This window comes from Aspergillus terreus, genomic scaffold, assembly GCF_000149615.1.
Source record: "Aspergillus terreus NIH2624 scaffold_6 genomic scaffold, whole genome shotgun sequence".
Classification (NCBI taxonomy): domain Eukaryota; kingdom Fungi; phylum Ascomycota; class Eurotiomycetes; order Eurotiales; family Aspergillaceae; genus Aspergillus; species Aspergillus terreus.
In genome coordinates this window covers 532256-554403 of record NT_165929.1, presented here as the reverse complement: position 1 = coordinate 554403, position 22148 = coordinate 532256, and the positions used below count along the sequence as shown (strand labels likewise).

The 22148-nt window shown below is 54.5% G+C and overlaps 8 protein-coding genes across 8 annotated transcripts; 1 reads left to right on the top strand and 7 right to left on the bottom strand.

Annotated features, from left to right (window-relative positions):
• Positions 1–144: 144 nt before the first annotated feature.
• ATEG_04441 (carbamoyl-phosphate synthase (glutamine-hydrolyzing) CPA2) lies at positions 145–3820 on the bottom strand (the record flags this gene model as incomplete). Its single annotated transcript, XM_001213619.1, has 3 exons — positions 145–252; positions 308–3363; positions 3463–3820. The coding sequence occupies 3 exons, from the start codon at positions 3818–3820 to the stop codon at positions 145–147; spliced, it is 3522 nt and encodes a 1173-aa protein (XP_001213619.1).
• A 1146-nt stretch (positions 3821–4966) lies between these two features.
• Positions 4967–6568, bottom strand: ATEG_04440 (uncharacterized protein; the record flags this gene model as incomplete). Its single annotated transcript, XM_001213618.1, has 1 exon — positions 4967–6568. One exon carries the CDS (start codon positions 6566–6568, stop codon positions 4967–4969), a length of 1602 nt encoding a protein of 533 aa, XP_001213618.1.
• Positions 6569–7480: 912 nt separating this feature from the next.
• Positions 7481–8431, top strand: ATEG_04439 (uncharacterized protein; the record flags this gene model as incomplete). Its single annotated transcript, XM_001213617.1, has 2 exons — positions 7481–7683; positions 7729–8431. The coding sequence occupies 2 exons, from the start codon at positions 7481–7483 to the stop codon at positions 8429–8431; spliced, it is 906 nt and encodes a 301-aa protein (XP_001213617.1).
• Positions 8432–8748: 317 nt separating this feature from the next.
• On the bottom strand, positions 8749–9304 carry ATEG_04438 (uncharacterized protein; the record flags this gene model as incomplete). The annotated part of the gene is made up of 3 exons (XM_001213616.1): positions 8749–8777; positions 8924–9154; positions 9238–9304. 3 exons carry the CDS (start codon positions 9302–9304, stop codon positions 8749–8751), a joined length of 327 nt encoding a protein of 108 aa, XP_001213616.1.
• A 1336-nt stretch (positions 9305–10640) lies between these two features.
• vip1 (putative actin cytoskeleton protein (VIP1)) lies at positions 10641–11608 on the bottom strand (the record flags this gene model as incomplete). Its single annotated transcript, XM_001213615.1, has 3 exons — positions 10641–11292; positions 11384–11470; positions 11526–11608. 3 exons carry the CDS (start codon positions 11606–11608, stop codon positions 10641–10643), a joined length of 822 nt encoding a protein of 273 aa, XP_001213615.1.
• Positions 11609–12025: 417 nt separating this feature from the next.
• On the bottom strand, positions 12026–12706 carry ATEG_04436 (uncharacterized protein; the record flags this gene model as incomplete). Its single annotated transcript, XM_001213614.1, has 3 exons — positions 12026–12241; positions 12304–12443; positions 12649–12706. The coding sequence occupies 3 exons, from the start codon at positions 12704–12706 to the stop codon at positions 12026–12028; spliced, it is 414 nt and encodes a 137-aa protein (XP_001213614.1).
• A 545-nt stretch (positions 12707–13251) lies between these two features.
• ATEG_04435 (putative nonsense-mediated mRNA decay protein (Nmd5)) lies at positions 13252–16927 on the bottom strand (the record flags this gene model as incomplete). The annotated part of the gene is made up of 8 exons (XM_001213613.1): positions 13252–13403; positions 13458–13575; positions 13625–13803; positions 13854–15718; positions 15769–15953; positions 16025–16485; positions 16643–16721; positions 16838–16927. The coding sequence occupies 8 exons, from the start codon at positions 16925–16927 to the stop codon at positions 13252–13254; spliced, it is 3129 nt and encodes a 1042-aa protein (XP_001213613.1).
• Positions 16928–17602: 675 nt separating this feature from the next.
• ATEG_04434 (SKI complex RNA helicase subunit SKI2) lies at positions 17603–21893 on the bottom strand (the record flags this gene model as incomplete). Its single annotated transcript, XM_001213612.1, has 6 exons — positions 17603–18103; positions 18155–18334; positions 18387–18574; positions 18630–18909; positions 18961–21478; positions 21664–21893. 6 exons carry the CDS (start codon positions 21891–21893, stop codon positions 17603–17605), a joined length of 3897 nt encoding a protein of 1298 aa, XP_001213612.1.
• Between the last annotated feature and the right edge of the window lie 255 nt (positions 21894–22148).

Sequence of the window (22148 nt, the reverse complement as noted above, 5' to 3'; positions counted from 1 at the left end):
GTGCCTGATCCGCTGCGCCAAACAAGGCGGCTTTTCTGTGCCTGGAAAAAGAAGGAAAGAAAACAGTCGTAACACCGGATGGTTATATCTCTAAACCACTTTTGTGCTTTTGGTACCTTTTTGAGCTTTCCGTGTAAGGTTCGCTTACACGAGCTTGCGGCCGGCGAACTGAGACCAGCTGCGGACCTCAGAGGGAATACCCTCGGCACGGGGCAGCTTCTCGCTCATGGCCTGGGCGAAGAGAAGAGCAGTCTGAAGAAATATTAGTACATTTGGTAAGTAACCATAAAGATTATAGGGGTCATACCTTAGGCTCCATGAAGAGGGGCACGCCAAAGTCAACAGCGTTACGTCTCATCACGTAGTCCTCATCCAGCAGGGTCTTGCCACGGGTCTTGGCAAGGTTGAAGCAGCCACGGATGTCGTACTTCTGGAAGACCTCACGAAGGGCACGCTTGTCCTTCTTGGGGAACTCAATCACCTGGACGGAGACGTTGTCCTTGGAGGTGGACTCGATGTGCTGCTTGACCTCGGGGCTGGCAGCGAAGAACTTGTAGCCGAGAGGGTGGAGGTAGTCCACGATGGTGGACAGGTTGGCGTTGTTGATGTCACCGCCCAGGAGGATACCCTCACCAGGCTCAGGAACGCGGAAGTTCATGGTGGACTGGAGAGAGGCCCAGTAGGCCTCAACGAGGTCCTTACCGAAGCAAGCAATCTCACCAGTACTGGCCATCTCGACACCCAGGAAGGGGTCGGCACCGGCCAGACGAGTCCAACTGAACTGAGGCACCTTGGTGGCAAGGTAGTCGCGCTTGGTGGCCATGAGGTCAACGGGCTCGGGAACATCACGGCCAACAAGAGCCTTGGTGGCGACGTCAATGAAGTTGGTACCCAGGACCTTGCTAGCGAAGGGGAAGGAACGAGAAGCACGGAGGTTGCACTCGATAACCTTCAGCTCCGGAGCGGCGCCCTCCTGGTCGGCCTTGATGATCTGCATGTTGAAGGGACCGGTGATGTTCCAGGCCTTGGCAACCTTCTCGGCGATCTCCTTGACACGGCCCATGACGGACTCGTCAAGGTTGGCGGGGGGAAGGACCAGGGTGGCGTCACCGGAGTGGACACCAGCGGGCTCAACGTGCTCACTGACGGCGTGCAAGAGGAGCTTGCCGTTGGAGGCGACGGCGTCGACATCAATCTCCTGGGCGCCCTCGATGAACTTGGTGATGACAACGGGGTGGTCGGGAGAGACTGCGCTGGCGTTGAGCAGCTTCTCCTTGAGCTCATCAACGCTGTAGATGACGTTCATGGCGGCACCAGACAGGACGTAACTGGGGCGGACCAGGACGGGGTAGCCAACAGACTCGGCAAAGCGCTCAGCCTCGGCCACGGAGGTAAGCTCCTTCCAGGCCGGCTGGTCAACACCAATGCTGTCGAGGATCTGAGAGAACTTGTGACGGTCCTCCGCACGGTCAATGTCCTTGGGGTCGGTACCGAGAACGTGGGCACCACCGGTCTCCTGGAGGCGGAGGGCAATGTTCTGAGGCAGCTGGCCGCCAACAGATACAACGACACCGCTAGCGCTCTCCAGCTCGTAGATATCCATAACACGCTCGTAGCTCAGTTCTTCGAAGTAGAGCTTGTCGGCGGTATCGAAGTCAGTGGAGTAGGTCTCGGGGTTGTAGTTGATCATCACGGTCTTCTTGCCCATGCTGCGGAGGGAAAGAGTAGCATTGACGGCACACCAGTCAAACTCGACAGAGCTACCGATACGGTACACACCGCTGCCCAGAATGATGGTTCCGTGGTCATCGAAGGTCACGTCGTGCGAAGTGGCGTTGTAGGTGGTGTACAGGTAGTTGGTGTCAGCCGGGAACTCGGCGGCCAGGGTGTCAATCTTCTTCACCCAGGGGCGGATGCCGAAGCTCTTACGACGAGCGCGGACGTCATCCTCGGTGGAGCCGACCAAGAGGGCGATCTGCTTGTCGGAGAAACCGAGCTTCTTGGCCTTCAGCATGGTCTCGTGCTGAACGCCGAAGAGGCTGCCGATCTCCTTGAGCTCGTTGTGGCAGTTGACAATGTTCTGGAGCTTGTACAGGAACCACTTGTCGATCTTGGTCAGCTCGTGGACCTTGTCCACGGAGTAATTCTCGTGGAGCATGGCCTGACCGACAGCCAACCAGCGGCGGTCAGTGGGGTTCTTCAGGACCTCATCCAGGTTGTCGAACTTGTCACCCTGGAAGCCAATGAAGCGAGGGTCCACCTGACGGATGGCCTTCTGGAAGGACTCTTCAAAGGTACGACCGATGGCCATGACCTCACCGACAGACTTCATGGCGCTACCAATGTCACGGTTGACGTGCTGGAACTTGCTCAGATCCCAACGAGGGATCTTGGTGACAATGTAATCCAGACTGGGTTCGAAGTTGGCGGTGGTGGTCTTGGTCACGGCGTTGGGCAGCTCGGGGAGGGTGTGTCCAAGACCAATCTTGGCAGCGGTGTAGGCCAGAGGGTAACCGGTGGCCTTGGAGGCGAGAGCCGAAGAGCGAGAGAGACGGGCGTTGACCTCAATGACACGGTAGTCCAGGCCGTCAGGCTGCAGGGCGTACTGGACGTTACATTCACCGACGACACCCAGGTGGCGGACAATCTTGATCGCAGCGGTACGGAGCATGTGGTACTCCTCGTCGGACAGGGTCTGGCTCGGCGCAACGACGATACTGTCACCGGTGTGGATACCAAGGGGGTCAAAGTTCTCCATGTTGCAGACGGTGATACAGTTGTTGTCAGCATCGCGAACGACCTCATACTCGACCTCCTTCCAGCCACGGAGGGACTTCTCGACCAGGATCTGGGGAGCGAGAGTCAGGGAGCGAGAGGCCAGGTTCTTCAGTTCCTCGGGGTTGTTGGCGAAACCAGAGCCCAGACCACCCAGGGCGTAGGCGGAACGGACGATGATGGGGTAGCCGACCTCTTCGGCGGCCTTCAAAGCCTCATCGACGGTACCGACAGCAATGGACTCGGCAATGGGGATGTTGATCTCGTTCAGGGCCTTGGCGAAAAGGTCACGGTCCTCGCTAGTCTCGAGGGTGCGAATGCTGGTACCGAGAACCTTGACACCGTAGCGCTCAAAGGTACCCATGCGGTTCATCTGCACACCCAGGTTCAGGGCAGTCTGACCACCGAAGGACAGGAAGATACCGTCGGGGCGTTCACGCTCAATGACATAGGTCACATACTCGGGGGTGACGGGGAGATAGTACACTTCGTCGGCGAGCTTGTGGTCGGTCTGGATGGTCGCAATGTTGGGGTTGATCAGGACGGACTGGACACCAGCTTCCTTGAGAGCCTTGAGAGCCTGGGAACCTGTAGTTCACGAAATTCAGGATTAGCCACGTGAGCGCAGAGGGATACTCCCAAAGACGTCGGTCCGTGGTGGTCGGGGGAACGCGAGGGTTGACCTACCGGAATAGTCGAACTCTCCGGCCTGACCGATGCTCAGACCACCACTACCGATGACCAGGACCTTCTTCACATCGACGAGGTTCTGGCCAGGCTTGACGGCTCCACTGGCGAGGTAGCTTTCCGCAGCGGGAGCCTCAGAAGCCAAGCGGCGCAGAGCGCTGGAGAAGGAGCGCAGCTGCTGGGGGCGCCATGGGGAGGGGGTCTTCTGCTGCAGACGAAGGGACGAGGCAGTCGAGCGAGCGGCCGTCGTCTGCGAGGAGAAGGGGCGCAGAGCAAACGTCGAGCGACGAGCCTCGGTCAGACAACGCTGACGCAAGAGGGAGGACGTAGCCTGCCCGCAACGAGCGGCGAGAACCATTGCGCGCGGCGCGAATGCGAAAGGAGAAGGATCTAGAGTCTAATGAGTCAATTGACTAGATTCGACGATGCTCTCCCTCTCTCTCTTGATCTTGTGTTCGATAATCCCTCCTCTGTCGTGACAGGTCAAAGGGTTGAGGATGGGTTGTGGGTTAGATTTTTTTGACGGCCAGTAGTGGAATTGCCCAGGTGCTTGTCCCGCTTTCCGCCACAACACGTCCAATCAGGAGGGGGAGGAGCAGCAGAGACAAGGAGCGTCGCCTCGAATGAGGTAACCTGGTCAGTCGGCAGGAGGAAAGACGAGCGGTCCGTCACAAGGAGAGAGGAATGATTGAGAGAAGAGGAAGAAGAAGAAGGATGGGACAGGGACCGGGGAGCAGTAGATAAAAAGAACGGAAAAAGAAAAGTCTTGGGAGCGGCGATGAGTCAATGCCAGAATTCTGGAGACAGGAACCTGGAAATCGGGATATCGTCAGTGAACTCCCGTCCCTCACAGACCTCCCCCAACTATTTTTTCCCACCAGCGCCGATAAGAGCGCCGGTCCGGTCGTTCGCGAGGCATGGGCCAATCAGCAGAGCGAATTGGGGGCGGTGAGCCTGGCTGGAGTCTCCACCAATCCAGCATTTCCAAAAGACCCACTCGGCACTTTTCCGAATGGGGTTCTTTCAGGGCACATAGTCCGTCTAGCACTAGTTACTCGGTAGTACCTGGGGGGTCTTTATACTGTATAGGTGAATGTGTTGTATACTACCTGGATATCATAATAATTGAGCAGATGCTATATGAATCATCTTGCGTGAATCATTGGAGCCTGCCCCAGAAGTCCTCCGTACAGTACACTGCAGATTCAGGTGCCGATCATTGCTTCAGAATAGTTTTTTTTCTTCTTTCTTTTCCCTCGACGATCCATGCCTCTTTGGGAACCCACTAACCCAGTCAGGACGAAAAGCACTGGAGCACCGGTTATCGGAGTCTCCACCGTCGCCTATACCGAGTCACCATCCATTCACATCGATATCTTAATCTGCCCAGAATCCCTCGGAGTATAAATCCTGGCCGTTCAAGGGATCAATAATTGATGAACTCCCGAGACTCTCATGAAGGATGCGGGTCACTCTAGATAACTCTATCTCGTATCAATGCATTTCAGGGAATTCCCACGCCTACTCGTCCATCTAGTCCACTCCAAGGACCCTGGGGTCGCTTACTGTGATGTCCGAGCTTGGCCTGGGGCCGCGTGGATAGTGCCTGAGACGCCCAGACATCACTCTCCAAGCCACCGTCGCCATTGTCTTCTTGAAGGGCCTCTCCCAGGTTCTGGTCGAGGAGGCCGTACACTTCTTGTAGCACCTGCTCTGCGTCTTCCGCCGTCTCTCTCCCCTCCGTCACTTTCTGCTCCACGTATTGTCGCTCATTGGTACCGGCGGCCTCGGACGCAAAGGCCCACGCCTCTGCCAGACGCACGACCTCGTCTGGCTTCATCTCAGCTGGCGCCGCCGTCTGTCGGGACCGGAGGGCCGCAGTAGCGTGCTGGAAGCGAGGCTGACGAGCGAGCAGCGGGTATTCGGGGAGGAGATGGCTCTCGTCACTCAGGCGATTCAACACGCGAAGTGCTGTAGACTTCTCCTTGGCCAGCATTCCCGCAAGGTAGGACTTCTGTAGTGCCAACGCCCGCTGGCCTTTCGCCATGGGCAGGAGGATATCGCTCGTAAAAGACAGGACACCGGCCGGATCCAACGACACGGGCTCCCCTAGTGTCTCCGTCTTCCTTGGCTCAATAACACGGTCGGGAGATCTGGCTGGCGCTACGGTGATGGGTTGGCACGCCCGTGAAGCGGCATCTAACAGCCGCTTTCGTGCATCCACGTAGGCTGCATATTGCTCGACAACCTGGACCTTCTGGTCTTCCAGCAGGCGGGTGGATTCCTCGATCTCCTCGGCGGGGATCTCTTGCAGGGGGGCCTCCTCGCCGTCCCCCTCACTCACAAGTTTCTCTTCCACCCAATGCACCAGCTCGTCGCGCGTCCGCTGTAGCGCCGCCAGCTTCACCGCAGGAGCAGCGTCGGCAGCGGGAGTCTGCAGTGCCTTGAACTCTTCCAGGAGCTTCTTCTCGCTGTTGAGTTGAGCCTGCGCGCGAATCACCGCTCGTTCCAGCTTGTGCATCAGCTCTTCCACGCAATCCTCGGGCTTCGCACCGCCACCACTACCGGAGCCCCCGGCGTCCAGGTCGCGCAATGACGCCACTTGTTCCCCGCGGCTCTCTCTCGTATCGAAGTCCTCGACGTGCGTGGGATTGCGCGCCTTGATTCCCTGCAGATAATGCTGGAAGACTTGTAGCTTCGCGTGGCGCCGTCGGTCGCGCAGAAGGCGCAGATAGGCCTGTAGCTCGAGCGAGGACTTAGCCGCGGAGCCGCCCTCCTTCGACCTCGAAGACACCTCTCGAACGGCGCCTGTCTTCTCGCAGAGGGCCTGGTACTCGCGCCTGGCTGCCAAGTTCGCCCGCAGCGCCTCCAGGTACTCCTTGCGCAGCCCGGTCACCTCGGAGGGAGGGCGCTTCACGTCGATGACGGCATCGTGGGGGACGCACAGGGAGAGGTGCGATTGGGCGTGTCCATTGCGGGGGGCGGTGTCCTCGTCCGCAAAGACAAGGTGCGATCGGAGGTAGAGGGTGAGGGCCTGGCGGATGCGGAGTGCTTCCTGACGCGACTGGGGAATGTCGGCGACAGGTGTCGGCGTGCGGTGGACCATGGTAGGAGGTAGGTGTAGGTAGGTAGGTAGGTAGGTAGGTAGCTATCGCGCTAGGGGGGAGCTAGGGAGCTGACAGTGACATCAGCATGCCTCAGATGAAACGAAACAGAGTGAAACGAGGGTCTTGCGGATCTCCTGGCAATCAATCTTCTCGGTCTGGAGTTGGTGTCGTTCGTTCTGACGTTGTTCTGGACTGTTTGTTTGTGTCGATCCGATTAGGTAAGGGTATCCCAGGATCACGTGTTGGTAGTGACCATCAACATTGCTTCAGGATGTTCTTAATAAGTATGAGAAAAAGAGTGATAATAAATAATAAATATAGGGAGTACCTAATTCATAGGACCCAGCATATCATAGTTCAACAGCCATTCGACACTATTGTGCTGTCGAGGTACCTTGGCCTTGTATAACAACGAGATATAAGGAGGATCTATACTCCCAATTTACTCCCAATTGATAATGACACTCGTTACATTCCTTTCTGACACAAACATCATACATGCCAACATCAACAATAATTCTCTCCTGTCAGTAAGACACAACCATACTCACCGTCTGCTACGATATGTGACGAAAAGTAATGATGTACGCGACCCACCGCGGCCGAATGATAGGTTCTATGCAAGTATAACCAGCATCTCGACTGGTCATGAGCGGAAGTGTAATCCCCACGCCAGCTCAGTGAGGTACTTTAGTTACTACCTGCAACCTAACATGGCTAACTAAGGGATGGAACGCCTGGAATGTCAATCAATCAAGGGGGAGCTTCTACCGTCATCGTCTTAAAACACGGTCCGTGCCTTTGTACCCCCGTCTCTGCAACCACCCCATCTCACCACGATCCTGACAGTCTAACAGCCTGACATTTCATCGCCTATTCAGACGAGTCTCAGTGAGATACAAACACTCACCATGGCTCCCGATCTCGCGGCCCCGCTGTCTGCACCGCGATCGCGCCCGCGGGCTGCGACAGCCATGCAACCGACCACCACATCTCCCCCGCTCTCATCGCGACGACCATCGCAGGTCATGGGCACCCCGCTCACCTCGCTGCCGGCCAGCGTCTATACCGGGAGCTCCAACGAGAACGGCAGTGTCAGGTCGGCGTCCGGTAGGTGCCTACACACCCTTATCAGGACCACAAACTAAACGACCTACAGGCCCATTACGCCACCCCAAACCACTCACTCCGTCCGACCTGCACTCGATGCTCGAGCAAGAGCAAGAAGCAATGGTAGTCCACCATCCAATCCATCCCCTAGACTCCCCATTGACTCTGCCCAGGTCAACCGGCTCTCGCGCGAGCTCTCCCTCCTGCGCCAGCAAACCGCCTCCGTCGCATCAACCACCTCGTCCGCCTCCACCACCCCCTTCAACGACTCCGTCGAATACCTCGCCAACCCAGCAGCCCACCCGGCCACCACCCGCCGCCACCGCTCCTCCTCCAGCCTGAGCGCCTCCTACATCCCAGCCATCCAGGAGTCGCGCACCGGCAGCGTCACGGGGATTGCCCCTTCGCGCGACGCCTGTCTACCGTCGCCCCGGTCGACGGACGCGGCGCGGTCAACACGCAGCCGTGCGCCGTCGTTCACGTCCCCCCGTCAGCCGGACCCCGGATCGCCCCTGGACATTAGCGGTGCGTACCCGCACCGGAGCTCGCTGTCGCAGCAGCGGTCCCGCACCGCCTCCATCACGCGGCCGGAGGAGCTGGAATCAATCAAGCGCGAGAACGAGATGCTGCGCCGGCGGGTGCGCGAGCTGGAGCTGACCGTCAGGAAATTGCGCGAGGGCGCGGCGCCGAGGGATGAGCGCTCTGATGGTGGTAGTGTTCCTTCGGGTGCTGGGCAAGGGAATGCCAGTTGATCAGTTGCGTGTGTATGGGGGGTGGGGGCGTTCATGCCCGAGTGTTTTCTGTCTTTTACTTATATAGGATTGGGTGCTTGTGTAGAAAGCTGGAACTTTCAGACAAGCTCCGTACTGGGTTCGAATCTGCAAAATAGCTCAATGGATTGGTTAGATGATTTAAATGTCCTTATAGTTAGTAACTTACCTAGGCACTTATATCTGATACCTCCATGATGCATATTGCTGACGACCATAGACATATTATGCTACTCACAGATCACTGGTGCCTTGGCTAGTGGTGTACCGGGTATGGTACTAGGTAGATTTATGGATACCTATCCTGTACCTAGCCAGCAGAAACAAACTAGTAGGTAGGTAGTACTAGGCACGAAAGACAACACCTGACCACCAACCACCTATACATCAGGCAGAATTCCTCACTCCCTGCAAGCTTATGCTAACTCCCCTAGCCACACTCAACATAACATCCTACAAAACATCAGTACGCACTCAACGACATGAGCCAGGCTCCCAGATCCGTACCAGCAATGCATCCAGCAACGCCACCAGCATTGGGGATATTGGCGCAGTTGTAGATACAAGGCGCGACGCCGGTCACGCAGTTCGAGTAGTCGCAGCAGACACCCGAGCAGCACCGCTTCTCGAGATCCGCGTCGGCGGGGGACTCGTGCGCGGCGTTGACGATCTTGTAGAATTCCTCCAGACCCTCCGGGGTCAGGCCTAGGGGTGTCAGTCGCGGTCCAAGGGTGACATTATATGAATGAATGCAGAGGAATGATATGGATATGGATAAGGATATGTACCAGGGCCAGGAGCCGCCGAAACGGCGAGGACAGAGGCTGCAAGCACGGCGAGCTGGGTGAAGCGCATGGTGATGGTTCTGGAGAAGATTGAGTAGAGACTGAATTGAGAGTGTTGATTGTGATGATTAGAGGAGAGGAAACGAGGGAGAATGGCAGCTATTTATGTCTTCGACGAGGGAAATGGTGTCTCTTGTCGGTTGAAGATGTGGTTCTATTCTGTCCCTTCGCTGTTCGCCGGAGGCGTGACGCCCGAAACATGCATGAGGACTGATTGCAGCTGTGCCAATGGCTCTCTACTCTTTTCCAACTGAGGATCGGTATCCTAGAGAGCACGACTCCGTGGTGCAGTAGTAACGACTAACTTCATATAGTTCCGGAGAGGGAGTATTCTCAGCTAATCGAGCGCCGCAAGAGTATCGTACGTAACATGTGCCATCGGTCATCAGTAGAGAATACCATATTCATTCAGATAAGGTGTCAAGAAGGACATATTCTGCAGTGGTGTAGAACATTGTCCATCGATATACACCAAGAACAAAATGAAGACATTCCCACTAGTCAAGACCGTATCAAGCAGCACAAGCCTTGTACAAACACGCCACGGCATGACGGTCCGCTCGTCCGACTCTGTATCATGGGTATACTCCGTGCATAGTACTGATGCCCCGTTTGCTAGTGCTTTCATGGTCTAGTCCAGACATACCAGGCACATTACCAACATCAAAACCAACAACAATGCTTATTCGTCAATCCAGATTGGCTACAGGATGCAGATGCAATATATCTTAGCTAGTCTAAGTGAGATCCGTGATGAAACCTGCCAATAGCCCGCGCCCCATCCCCAGGATTTCGGAGCGAAGCACCGACTAGGGGCTTGACGATGTCTGTTTTAGGCATGGACGACGCCGACAGCGTGTTTGCCTGGGCTACATGCACCTAGGATCCTCGTACTGTGATTCCATCAATCATTTGTACATGGCTTCATCCTTCCGCAAAAGCAAATTTGGGGGCCGATTCCTTAACTTGGAGACAGGGAAGTATACAGCCGTCAGACGAGTTGGTAGGCGTTGGTGTTTGAATTACGTGCAATTGAATGCGGTGGGATGTTATTTGCCTGAGTATAATGTTCCTGTTTGGAATATCCCTAAACAAGGACTGTACCACAACCTACAGAATAACCTGTGAATAGTGTCTTGACACTCTGATTGTCACTGGCTAGCAGTATTAAGTACAACTAAGGCACACGAAAAAGATCCTTTGTCCCAGACAATTTGGCAGAAAACAACAACAGAATGTCATCTCATAATACATGAAGGCACGTAGCACGTAACGAAGAGATGCGTCAGACCCACCGAGCCATTAACCCCACCATCAACATTACAACTCCTCGCCTACAACGCCGTTTACTCCTTTGACTCAGCCGCAGGCGCAGTACCCGCAGGGTGGGAGACAGGCACATTCGAAGGTGCAACATCAGCGCCCTCGGCGGCGGCGGCGGGGCCACTAGTGGCGGGGGCCTCAGTGCTAGCCTCACCGGCCGGGGTCTTCCCGCTCTTCAGATCGGCCAGACGCCGTGCCTCGTTGTGGATATCGCGCACCTGCTTGTCGGTCTTGCTGTAAAACTCGCGCAGCTTGCGACCCGAGGGCGTGTTGATGGCCTTCTCGAAGTAGGAGTGCAGTCCGCGCCAGCTGCTGGCCGCCTTGTCGGAAATCTTGTAGCTCTCGTCAATGCCACGAGCCTTGTCAGTGGCGTGGTACTTGCTGTCGAAGTTGGACAGAGCGGAGGTGAAACGCGCGGAGAAGCCGTGCTTCTGGTCGAGTGCGATGGCCTTCTGGATGGCGCCGTCGCTGATGACGTACCCGTGCGCGAGGTACTCGGCGATGATGCGAGACCGGGGCTTGTCTTCCTGCGCGACGTCATGGCCGTTCTCGTCCTTGCTGGTCTCTTCGGTGGCCTGTGCGCCGGCGATGTCCTCAAGAGAGGGTGCCGCCTCGACGTGCACTTCCGAGGGTCCCAGCTGGGTGTTGTCCAGGAGGAGGGCGGTCTTTGCAGCACTAGAGGCGGAATTGTGAGCGATATAACCCATGACTACGAGGTGGCGGGGGTTTGTATGGGATGACACTGGCAGTGCGGGGTAACACTTACGCTTCCTTCTCGAAGGTCACAGTCGCAGACTTAGAAGCACCGGGCTCGTTAGAGACGGGGGTGACGGAGATGGAGGTGATCTTTCCGCTGGTTGGACGTTAGATACGGGCGAATAATATAGGGGTCCTTGCGCGAAACTTACCAGAAGCTGAAGAAATTCTTCACTTCTTCGTCGGAGGTGGAGGACGAGATACCCGAGACGTGGACGGTGGAGTGAGCAGACATGGTGATGAGAGGGAAAGGTGAGACTGATGGTTATTTCGTAGGAAAATGATTCGACGGGGGTTGTGAGTCGGGATGAAATTGAGAGGGAGAAGAGAGAGGAGGAGATATTTAAAGTGGTCGAGATCATTCAAGTAGTACGTACGCATGTAGCTAAGGTACCTGCCCAACACGGGCGCAGCGCCACACATGACGTGGTGGGAGGCTTTGCACAGCCACAGTGGGTTTTACATGTGAAACCCACCAGGCAGACTGGTTTCGTCACTTCATACTCGTCGTTGGTCGTCACTACGGAGCACTCATCCTTAGGTTGTTACTTATATCTTCTAGTAAGTTCGACCAGCTGTCAAAACATTCACGATGATTCCATGACTTCGTTTATTTTAAGTACATTCGATAACAACCATCCCCTCCATATAATCAATTGCCAGGCCCTTTGGTAAACTTCGCCGCCTCAATCTTCTCCAATGGATGTTCCGGGTTACTCGTCAGATTCTGCGTACCCTTCTGGGCCAGGTTCTTGGACTCCTCCCGAAACTCCGCTGTCGTCTTTCCTGAGGTCAAAGGCGCCTGCTGGTTGTTGGACTGGGTCTCCGGGTCCGGGGACTGGCGGCCTGGATAGGGGGCGGACATTTTCTCTTTTTGAAAGCTAGGGTTACCGTTAGATTGTGTTCGGCCAGCGTAAGGTGGTCAATTACCTTGGAGATAAGAGGATTTGGATCAATCGATCTAGACAAGATGAATCGGCAGTGGTGAGGTGAAGCAACAGTAGCCGGATTATAGGTGTAGTGCTGGATAGAGAGGTTCAAAGCTCCAGGAGAGACAGCCCAATTTAAATCTATGAGTGCTGGTCATATCCTGTCTATGTCTCCATGGCGAAACCGGCGGACTCCCCCTATCATCATCATGACGTTCCTCGTCCTGTTTCATAGGCGGACCAGCTCGAGCGAAGAGAACCAGACCGCACGACCCATCGACTTGACAAGACCCTCATTGCCCATGGTCTCTACGTTCCTCATTCCCTTTCTTCGTTTCCCTCCAACCTGTCGTGGTATCATGCATGATGATCTTCGAGGAGGATTGCGTCATAAGTTCTGCCATGTTTGGTCAGTTTGTTCCCTATAATCACGTGATGTCATAGTCCCCATCGCTTTCGCTTCGATAAAGGTGTTGAAGAAATAACCATGCCATCCATTTCGGAGAAAGAATTCATTTCACAACATTATGGATCGGGAATCAAAGGTCGGAGTCTGTGTAATACAGGCGGCATGAGAATGGTATTGGATATGGAGGACAGAGGTCATCAAAGTAGTCGGACTTTTGGGCAGTAATCAGGGGGAACATGCAACGGATTCACAGTGGGACTGCGGGGGTGGTGGAAAAGAAAAGCGATCTAGAAAGCAAAGACACAAATGAAACAGGCGTTATCACATATCCAGTTGACACCTCAAATCAAAGTCCATCATAGTCGGCTTCGGCCATGACATTGCAAAATCGACAGACTGTACATGCAGCCCCAACAGACACTCAAACTGGAATAACTTCTCTTTATATCATGAGCTTGAAGGTTCCAGAACAAGTCAACAGGCTCGTCTCGTTGACTGGCTGGGATCTTTTCTCTCTTTTACTTTTCGCATTGCTGGGGCCTATTGGTTGCCATTGGACTGCGCAGCCTCGGCATTTGCCGCCATGGCCTTCGCATCAGCTTCATGGAATACAGCCTGAAGGACCTGTTGCTCCTCAGGGTTGAGGATCTTGGTCAAGTTCTCATAAAGCTGTGGTTGCTCTTGTTGGAGGCCTGGAAGAGTCAGTGATCCCGGAAAATAAAAGTCTGGAAGAGGGCCATTCGTACCCATGAACACATGCTTGAACATGCCATACGGCTCGATCTTGTCCAAAGGTGTCTCGAGCAAACTCTCCTCATCCAACTCATCATCGTCATCATCAGCGAAAGATCCAAACTTCTGAGCCTAATGTCAGTTAGTATGGTGTGTACAATACCAAAAGCGATTGACGTACCTCTTTGTTCAGGAAATCCAAGTAGGCAGCACTCTCGTCGGGAACGTCCCCGTCAACAGCGGCCTCGGTCTCATCCTGATCCGTCCACTCGACCTCGCCATCCCAGTCGTTCTCCTCATCACCCTCGTCATCCTCCTCATCATAGGTGAAGTCGGACTCCTTGGTCGCATCCTCGCGGTCTAAGAAAGTTAGTATAAGCACGAACACTGGATACAGGTATGTAACATACGCTTAAGGGCCGCAGGTAATGTCTGGAATAGTCTGGTCACGCCCTGAAGCAACCTAGGCCAGCCCTGCTGGACACTTGCGGGAACATCGCCGGCCTTCAAGGTCAGCAATGAGCTGATGGCAGCAATCGAGAGCTTCTTGTCGTGAACCCGCTTGAAATTGTCAATGTTGGAGAACCACGTGCTGAAGAACTTGTTCGTCCAGCCCTTGGCCTCAAGAACTTGAAGACTCAGAACGGGGTTGTAGTAGATGGCGTTGATGATCATCTCCATAAGGTGGATGCGGTAGGATTTCGTGCGGGCCTCGCCAGCGTCAATGACGCTCATGGCGAGCTCGATGAACAGGGGGATGTATTGGTCGATATATCCGCGCAGGTTCAGCATCACAGTCTCGGCAAGCTTGCAGCCGCAGATCCGGTCCACACCGCCGACCTTCTCATCACGGAAGATGTCCTCAACCATGCCCACAACAGCCGCGAGGTAGGCGGGGTTCTGGACCATCATCTCAGAGCCATAGGCGACGTAGTTATCCAGCGCCGGCAGCATGTCTTCGAGATAAAGCTCGGCACCGGCCTTAAACGTCTTGTGGATGAGTTCAAATGCCTGCCACATTGTAGGAGAGATAGACTTGGAGGCGAAAGTGCAGCTGTCAATGATTTCAAAGACCTCGTTGTAGAGATCATAGAGCTTGTTCTCAAGCGTGATACTGATCACCGGCATCAAGATCGTCTCGAGATGCAGGAGCACATCTGGAGTGCTCTCGAGCGTAAGAATAAGAGTGCCGATCGTCTGCAAGACTCCCAGGGCCGTGATACTCTTGTCATCCAGGAAATCGCCATAGGCATCCTCGTCGCCCTTCGCGGCGTTCCGTTCCAGAAGCTCACCGACAATACGCATGTACGTATCGCGCAATTGCTCGCTCAGGGCCACAGCAAACGGAGTCAGCTCGGCGGAGAAGACCTCAACAAAGTCCTCCATGACATTGGCAAGGGCATCCACATCAACCTCGTTGGCGAGTTTAAGGAGCTGCTGCATGATTTGCGGGATATTCTGCTGCATCGAGGTTCTGATGATATCGTGGCGGATCAGAGGCTGCAGGGCGAGGGCGGCCTCGACCCGGACGGGCAGTTCGGAGTCAGTCATCGACTCGAGGATGTTCCGGTAGATGATCATGAGATTGTTAGGGTCTTGGAAGTCAAGCGCCTCGAACTTCTCAAGGGTGTCGCAGGCACGAGCGCGGAGGAAGCCGTGAGGGCTGCGGAACTCAGGGAAAACGTGACGGACGAAGAAATATTCCACTTGGTCGGCGATGGGGCTCTTCTTGCCGAGAATCACAGAGGCCAGAGAACCGATCATGCGCAGAGCACCCTCCTTCTCCCGAGGCTGCTTTTGGTCGTCCGGAGCGGATTCATACTTGCTAACCACGCCGTTGACAAAGGTCAGGATAGAGAAAGTCTGCTTCTTGCGGTTCTTGGTGAGAGAGACCAAGAAATTCGTGGCTGCAACATCGGGTGCCGAAACCTCTTCGTAGTAGTTCAGCTTCCGGTGAAGATATTCCGAGGGGTCCTCCTCGAACAGCTCGATGTCCTCGTCGGATTGGCACAGGATCGGGAAGATGAAGTGGGCGATCAGGGTATCCATGTGTGGTTTGAGATGATCCCACATCGCCTTGGGCTTGACGCATTCTTCCAAGAAAACCAGAGTGTAGGCGAGCGCCGGGTTGCTGAGCCATTGACCGTTGACCCACTTATCAATCTCCTGCAGATATCCCTTCAGAATCTCCGGCGCGAAAGTCGTGATGAAACCCTTGGCGAACGGGGTGTAGTCGGGGTTGCTGGATTTGGACATCGTCGTGGGGTTTCCATATCTGCCGAAACATCAGATGAGACGTCCCCGTAAGCGATCCAACTCACTTACCTGATGAACAGACGGTTCAGGTTGGCATATGACCATTTCTTGCATTTCCACCAGTGGTTCAGTTCGCGCTCGTCCTTCGATTCCATCATGGAGTTCGCAGGAGGGTTCTTGGCGATGATTCTCAGGAAAAGGGTGCACCAGTCGACGGTGGCTTGTTGTGTTTGCAGGGCAGGCGAAAGCTCGAACTATACCACATGTCAGTCTCAAACGTCTACCAGAGAAGGAGGTCCGACTCTGTGAACCCCAGGTCACCCACATAGATCGCATGTTTATAAGACTTGACAACAATCCGAAGCATCTCACCGGCCTCCAGACTCTCCTCATCCACCAGCTTCATACCGATGTTGAGCAACTGAGGAAACGAATGCTCCACGATCTTGTCAAACTCCTCTCTCTTCTCACCGCCCTTAAATCTGTACACCCGGCAGATGGCGAGAAGACACTGCAGGCCGGCGTAGACGGAACTCGCATCGTTGGTGCCGAGGAGCTGGAGGGTGATGTCCAGGAACCCAGGCCACTGCTCGGGGAAGTCATGCTGAAGGATTTTCTGAAGGAGGGGGACGAGTTGAGCGCGCACGTTGGGGGGCGTCGAGGCCAACGCGGGAATCAACCTCTCACGGAAACCGGGCTTTTCGGCATCGGCAATCGGCGCGCGTAGGGGGTTATCTTCGAGGGGGGCCCAACCGCGGTTGATGCGGTTTTTCAGGTAGACACCAGCTAAAGAAAGCGTTGTATGTTAGACGGAGACAGACGCTCTTGAGGTGTGGACGGGGTTTTGGTGATCGATTGAATGAGAGGTGGGGAGGGGAGAGCCATGATTGTGCACCACACATGAGAGTAACAAAGCGACCACATCACCACCAGGACAACTTACCCGATAGTTGGACGGCATTATTCTGCTCTCCCTGCAGAATATCGAGCAGTGCATTGATAAAGCCCGGTTGTGTCTCAGCCTACATTAAAACGCGGGGGAATGTGAGTACGGGAAGACGGTAGAGGACGAAAAAGGAGATGCCCAAAACAAGGCCTCCTCCGGCCAGGTCTCTTGCTTCTGATCGTCCGGACGTACATGTTTTAACGCCAATTCGGCTTGACGTCGCGTGTCGGTATTCGGGTCGAGCGTCGCCTGTATACCGTTCCGCAGCGCAGTCACATCCATCTCGCACCAAGTCCCCCAGCAATAGGAATTTCAAGCTCCGACGGAAACAAATAAGCCCCGGTCCACAATGAAGGGATCCCGCGATTAGACCCGGAGGGGATGGAGGGGGGAGAAGAAGTAGTAGAAGAAGAAGGGGGGCCGTCAAGAGGGCGAAGACGTTGTAGCGGGGAAGAAGAAAAAGGGCAGGAGGGGAAGGGCCAAAAAAAATCATGGACCATAATAATGGCCGTCGTTCACTTTCTGCCTTTTTTTTTTTTTTATTTGGCTTTCTCGTGGATTTTCCAGAGTGGTGCCCGCCCCGCGCCTATGGCAGCTAATCAGAAGGCAGGCCGCCACGCGCGGTCAGAGAATTTTCTTCTTTTCTCCTGAATCTTTGCCCGCACCACGGATACATTCAACAGTAATGCGGTTGTGAATGCATTAGTTATTAGTTTTTACATTTATTTTCTTTTTCTTGTTTCCTTTCTTTTTTGTCTTACTAAATATTCATTTTTAAACTATGTACTATCGGTTCAGAGATCGACCGACAGACACCTGGTCAGGCAGGAACTTGCCCCTTCGGGAATACATGCCTGATCTGGACCTTCTTTGACTCTATAGTACAAAGTACAATAATCAGATCAAAATAAAGAACTATCATGCCCACGTGGTCTCCACCCTATCTACTCCGTACTCCTACATATACAACGACGCCGCAAAAATCACATCGCGCTTGATCAGCTCCTGCGCCTGTTGCATCTTCGTATACAACGTCGGATCTCCCACCAATTTCGCCGCATTCTTCACTTCTCGACAGGTTTCGTCCAGACGCGTGATCGTCCGCACAATCGTTCCCTCCATCACGTCCGTCAGATCCGTGATGCGATTGAACGACATGCCCTTGGCCCATTCGTAGACCACTTCCGCCAGGCCGAACCGCGGCTGACTGGCAAAGTCGTTCGAGTCCTCGCTGGACTGGATCACCTGATACTGCACCTGGAAATCATTCACCTTGTCCGAGATGCGAACAATCGCCTCCTTGCCCTTCTCCAGACGCGGCGTTAACGTAGGCACGTTTTCTGTCTTCTCCTGGAAAACAAATGCCGACAACAGCGCGACAATCTCCTCCGGCTCGTATTCGGCCAGCACGTTCTCCAGGATCAGCTCCGTCAAGACCAGCTCGTCAGCGGAGTGGATCTGCATTCTCATTAGTGATCGTTCTCCGCACAAGTCCCTGAAGCAACTCACCTCGCACGCGACCTTGCCTTTCAGCTGCACGCGAGACTGCTCATCGATGAACCCTAATTCCCGCAACACTTGAATCCGTTGCTCGTAGTCCGGCAGGAGCTGCAGATTTTGATCCGACATGAGCTGCTTCAGCTGCGAAATGTTTTCCTTGACCTGCCATTCGTCATGTTGCATTTCAAACTATTCATCGTCAGCCGTGTCAATCGATGCGCTTAGAGACTATCCCACATACATGCTTCAAAAAGTCCGGGCATTGCACAGACCGACAGGACTGCGCAATCTTGGCCTGGGCACGTCGCTTCTCGAGGATGTCCCGCACTTGTAGCTCCTTGATCCGGGACCAGTCCATCTCGTCCCACACAGGGGTTGCCCACGAACCGCAAAGCTTAGACAGTTCCTTGTCTGCGAACTTGATGGCCTCTGTGTCCGGTGTCAGTCATCTTCATGCATTCTGGGTTGCGTATCTCCTGTCTACCTTTTTTGATGTTAAGATACCACGTTGGGCCGCTGAGTTTGACCAATGTATTGGTGATACACTCGAGGTCAGAGAGAGGGATCTTGCACACTTTCAGCGTCATATCAGCCGCACGGGTGGGAAGAGGCTGCATCAGCTTCCGAAATTCGGGGAGGAAGGGAAGAATATCACTCGGGTGGCGTCTGCTTCCCAGCTTGCCGATCTCAAGAACCTGTATGTTGGGCGTCGGGCCCCCTCCTACGCCTTCTCGGACGATGATACCCGCAGTGCGGTATCCATCCTATATAGCAGTTAGCGCGTCCACGGACTTCTTTTTCTCGGCTCTTCTCACCTTGCGATACACAATCAACCGCTTCGGCGAGAAAAGGCGTTTTCCAATCGGAGATGAAACCAAGCCAACATGAAGTTCGCTTGTCAGCTTCTCGTACTCGATGGCCGCGTCATGGCAAGCCGTGAGGTCAACATCACATATGTCGCAAGCTTCTCGTTTAATCTTTTCCAAACTAGCTTCTGAAAGCTGGACCTGTTTCTCGTGCTCTGGAAGCAGGGCTTGGGTGGCGTTCTCGCTGAAGCTTCGCTTGATCATCTCTTCGATTTTCAGAGCTTCCACACGCAACAGATTGAGAATCATATTGTATGTCAGTCGGAACTGAGATCGGAGCTTCGTCGGATCACCCAAAATCATCCGTCGCAGGGCCGCGGCCGGAGGCGCCTCATCTTTGCCTACACTGACAATAATCACGTATCCAACGGTATCCAGACCTCTTCGACCAGCGCGTCCTGCCATCTGTGTATATTCACCCGGAAGCAGATCTCGGAAGCCCTTTCCGTCATGCTTACGGAACCCAGAGAAGACGACGGTTCTTGTCGGCAGATTCAGGCCCATCGCAAATGTTTCAGTGGCGAACAGCACCTTGACCAAGGACTTAGCGAACAAAATCTCCACGATCTCTTTCATAATCGGCAGCAGCCCACCGTGGTGGACAGCAATACCTCGACTCAGTAAGTCGCGAAGCCGTCGAATCTGTGGGAGATCCCGGTCTTCAGGCTTCAGTCGGGTCAGGGATTTCTCAATAAACATGTGAATAAGACTCTTCTCGGATGCGTTGCAGAAGTCCTGGTTGGAAAGCGAGTCGGCATTTTCTTCACATCGCTTCTTCGAGAAAACGAAGATGCAACCGGGAAGTAGGTTCTCCTTGCGAAGATGCTGAACCAACTGCACCCATATTGTCTTATCCTGTGCAGCGGTGGTTCGACCACCTCCACGGCCAGTGCGCGCAATGTTTCCAGTGCCCCTGTTTGACGGCTGTCCTCTGCCTCGGGGAGCACCACCTCGTTGCGAGTTCCCCCGAGCTCCTCCTCGCCCAGGAGCTTGTCCTCGTCCGGCAGCCTGCCCACGTCCTCTTCCTTGGGGTCCTCCGCGCTGTGCTTGGGACTGGGCCTGCGCCTCCGCGGCTTTCTGGGCTTTGATTTTGTCTCTGCCCGAAATGACATTGTCAGCTTCCTTCCAGCCGTTTTCGAGAAACCTCTTGTTCGAGTCCACGATCTTGAACTTGTCCTTTCCAGCCCAGAGGTAGTGCTCGAGGGGGACTGGACGTTTCGCGGTTGAAATAACGTAGATATCCTTTTTCTTAGTGCGTCCGACCCAGGACGCAAACTCATATGTGTTAGGTACTGTAGCAGACAAAAGAATCAGGGTAACATGCTCGGGGAGCATGATAATGACTTCTTCCCAGACGACACCTCTCTCAAGATCATTGACATAATGGACCTCATCGAAGATCACAAACTCCACGTCTCTGATCAAATCGGCCCCACGATAAAGCATACTCCGCAGGATCTCAGTCGTCATAATCAAACAACTCGCCTCGGGATTGATCTGGACATCACCGGTGAGAATGCCGACATCGTCGAAGGTGTTCCTGAAATCGCGGAATTTTTGGTTACTCAGCGCTTTGATCGGGGACGTATAGATAGCCTTGGTCATATGCTTGGCAGCCAGAGCAATCGCATACTCAGCGACAACTGTTTTGCCCGCCGACGTATGCGCGGCCACAAACACGGAATCACCACTCTCCAGGTGGTACACGGCCTCCTTTTGGAAAGTATCCAGTTCGAACGGCCACTCTCTCGCCATATCCGGGACGAGCTCTCCGAAATTGGGGATATCTTTATTGACATCCACAACATGCGCCCATTCACGGCCGCCTTTCTTCTGGATGCCGGACAACAGCGGCGCACGGGGCTCGAGAGCAGGGAACTCAACCGGTAACAAAGCGTCGATATCTTCCTCGTCGCCACTTAACTCGTCCTCATCCTCGATCTTCACGCCACCCTCAATGTCAGACGTCGCCTCGTCACGCTCAACAGAGAGCTGACTCTCCTCCTGCTGGAGCGCATGCTCGACCTCCTGGTCACCTTCAGCAGCTTCCTTCGACTTCGCCTCTTCGAAGCGTAATCCACGCGTGAACCCAGGAGCAACCTCTAGAAGACCACCCTCGGCCCCAAAATTGATGATCCGATCGAGACCGGCCTGCTTTCCGCCTGGTCGCTGTTGCTCGGCCGTCTGCGCCTCGGATTCCATTTCCGCGATCGCCTCCACACCGTCCAGACCGCCAGGCGCGAACGGGAAAAAGCCCGCGGCCCCTCGGACGAAATCCGCGCGGCCGGCCGGCCGCCGGAGCAGGGAGGTTGAATTCTTAGCATTGGCGCTGCTGGCGGGAACTGTAACTTCGTGATAGCCCGTGACTCTTCCTTCCAGACCTTCGCGATCGAACCGGACAATCGTCCGCGTTTGGGTGCCGGCGACCTCGAAGAGATCTGTATAGTCTGCCGAGACATCCCATCGCCTGTTGTCGATGTCAGTATATATAGCTTTTCTGCGTAGGAGAGAATTGGAAATCTAAGCGCAGTTGGTATCTAATCAGGGTGTCATATCGCAACAAAGAGCTCATGAAAGTTGGCTGAGATCCCCACCGCAGCGACACACGGGAAAACGCTGAAAGTACAGGCAAAGAAAGGCGGTCAGACGCACCTTTGGAGTCGGTTAAGCCACTCAGGGCTGAATTGGGCGGATGGAGTCAAGAATTCAGCTTCTAATTCTTCCTTAAGATCCGTGGCGTTTTGACGTGCTCTCTTTCGAGGCTTGTAGCCGTGGTACACGCCGTTTTCTTCGTCAGTTATCCGAGCATCGAATTCGGCCCCGCTGAGATGCTGGGTACTGAGGCTCAGCTCGGCCAAAGTTGAGGCGAGAGCTTCCGCCATTGTGCGGTGGGGGTGTATTGCGTTGGAATTGAATATTCGTCAGGCTGTTCGTGGAGTCTTCTGTCCGATATTGGAGGTTTCGGGGATTCTCCCGAGACGAAGGTGGCAATCAAATCGATCTCAAAAGGCCGACAAGATTGATATATACGCCCCCAGCTATTCACCGACAATTGCTACCCGTAGGACAGATAGACCTGACTTGTACTCACTGACAATGCAGTGTGAAAGTGGCTGTGAGGCGTGGAGTGAACGGGC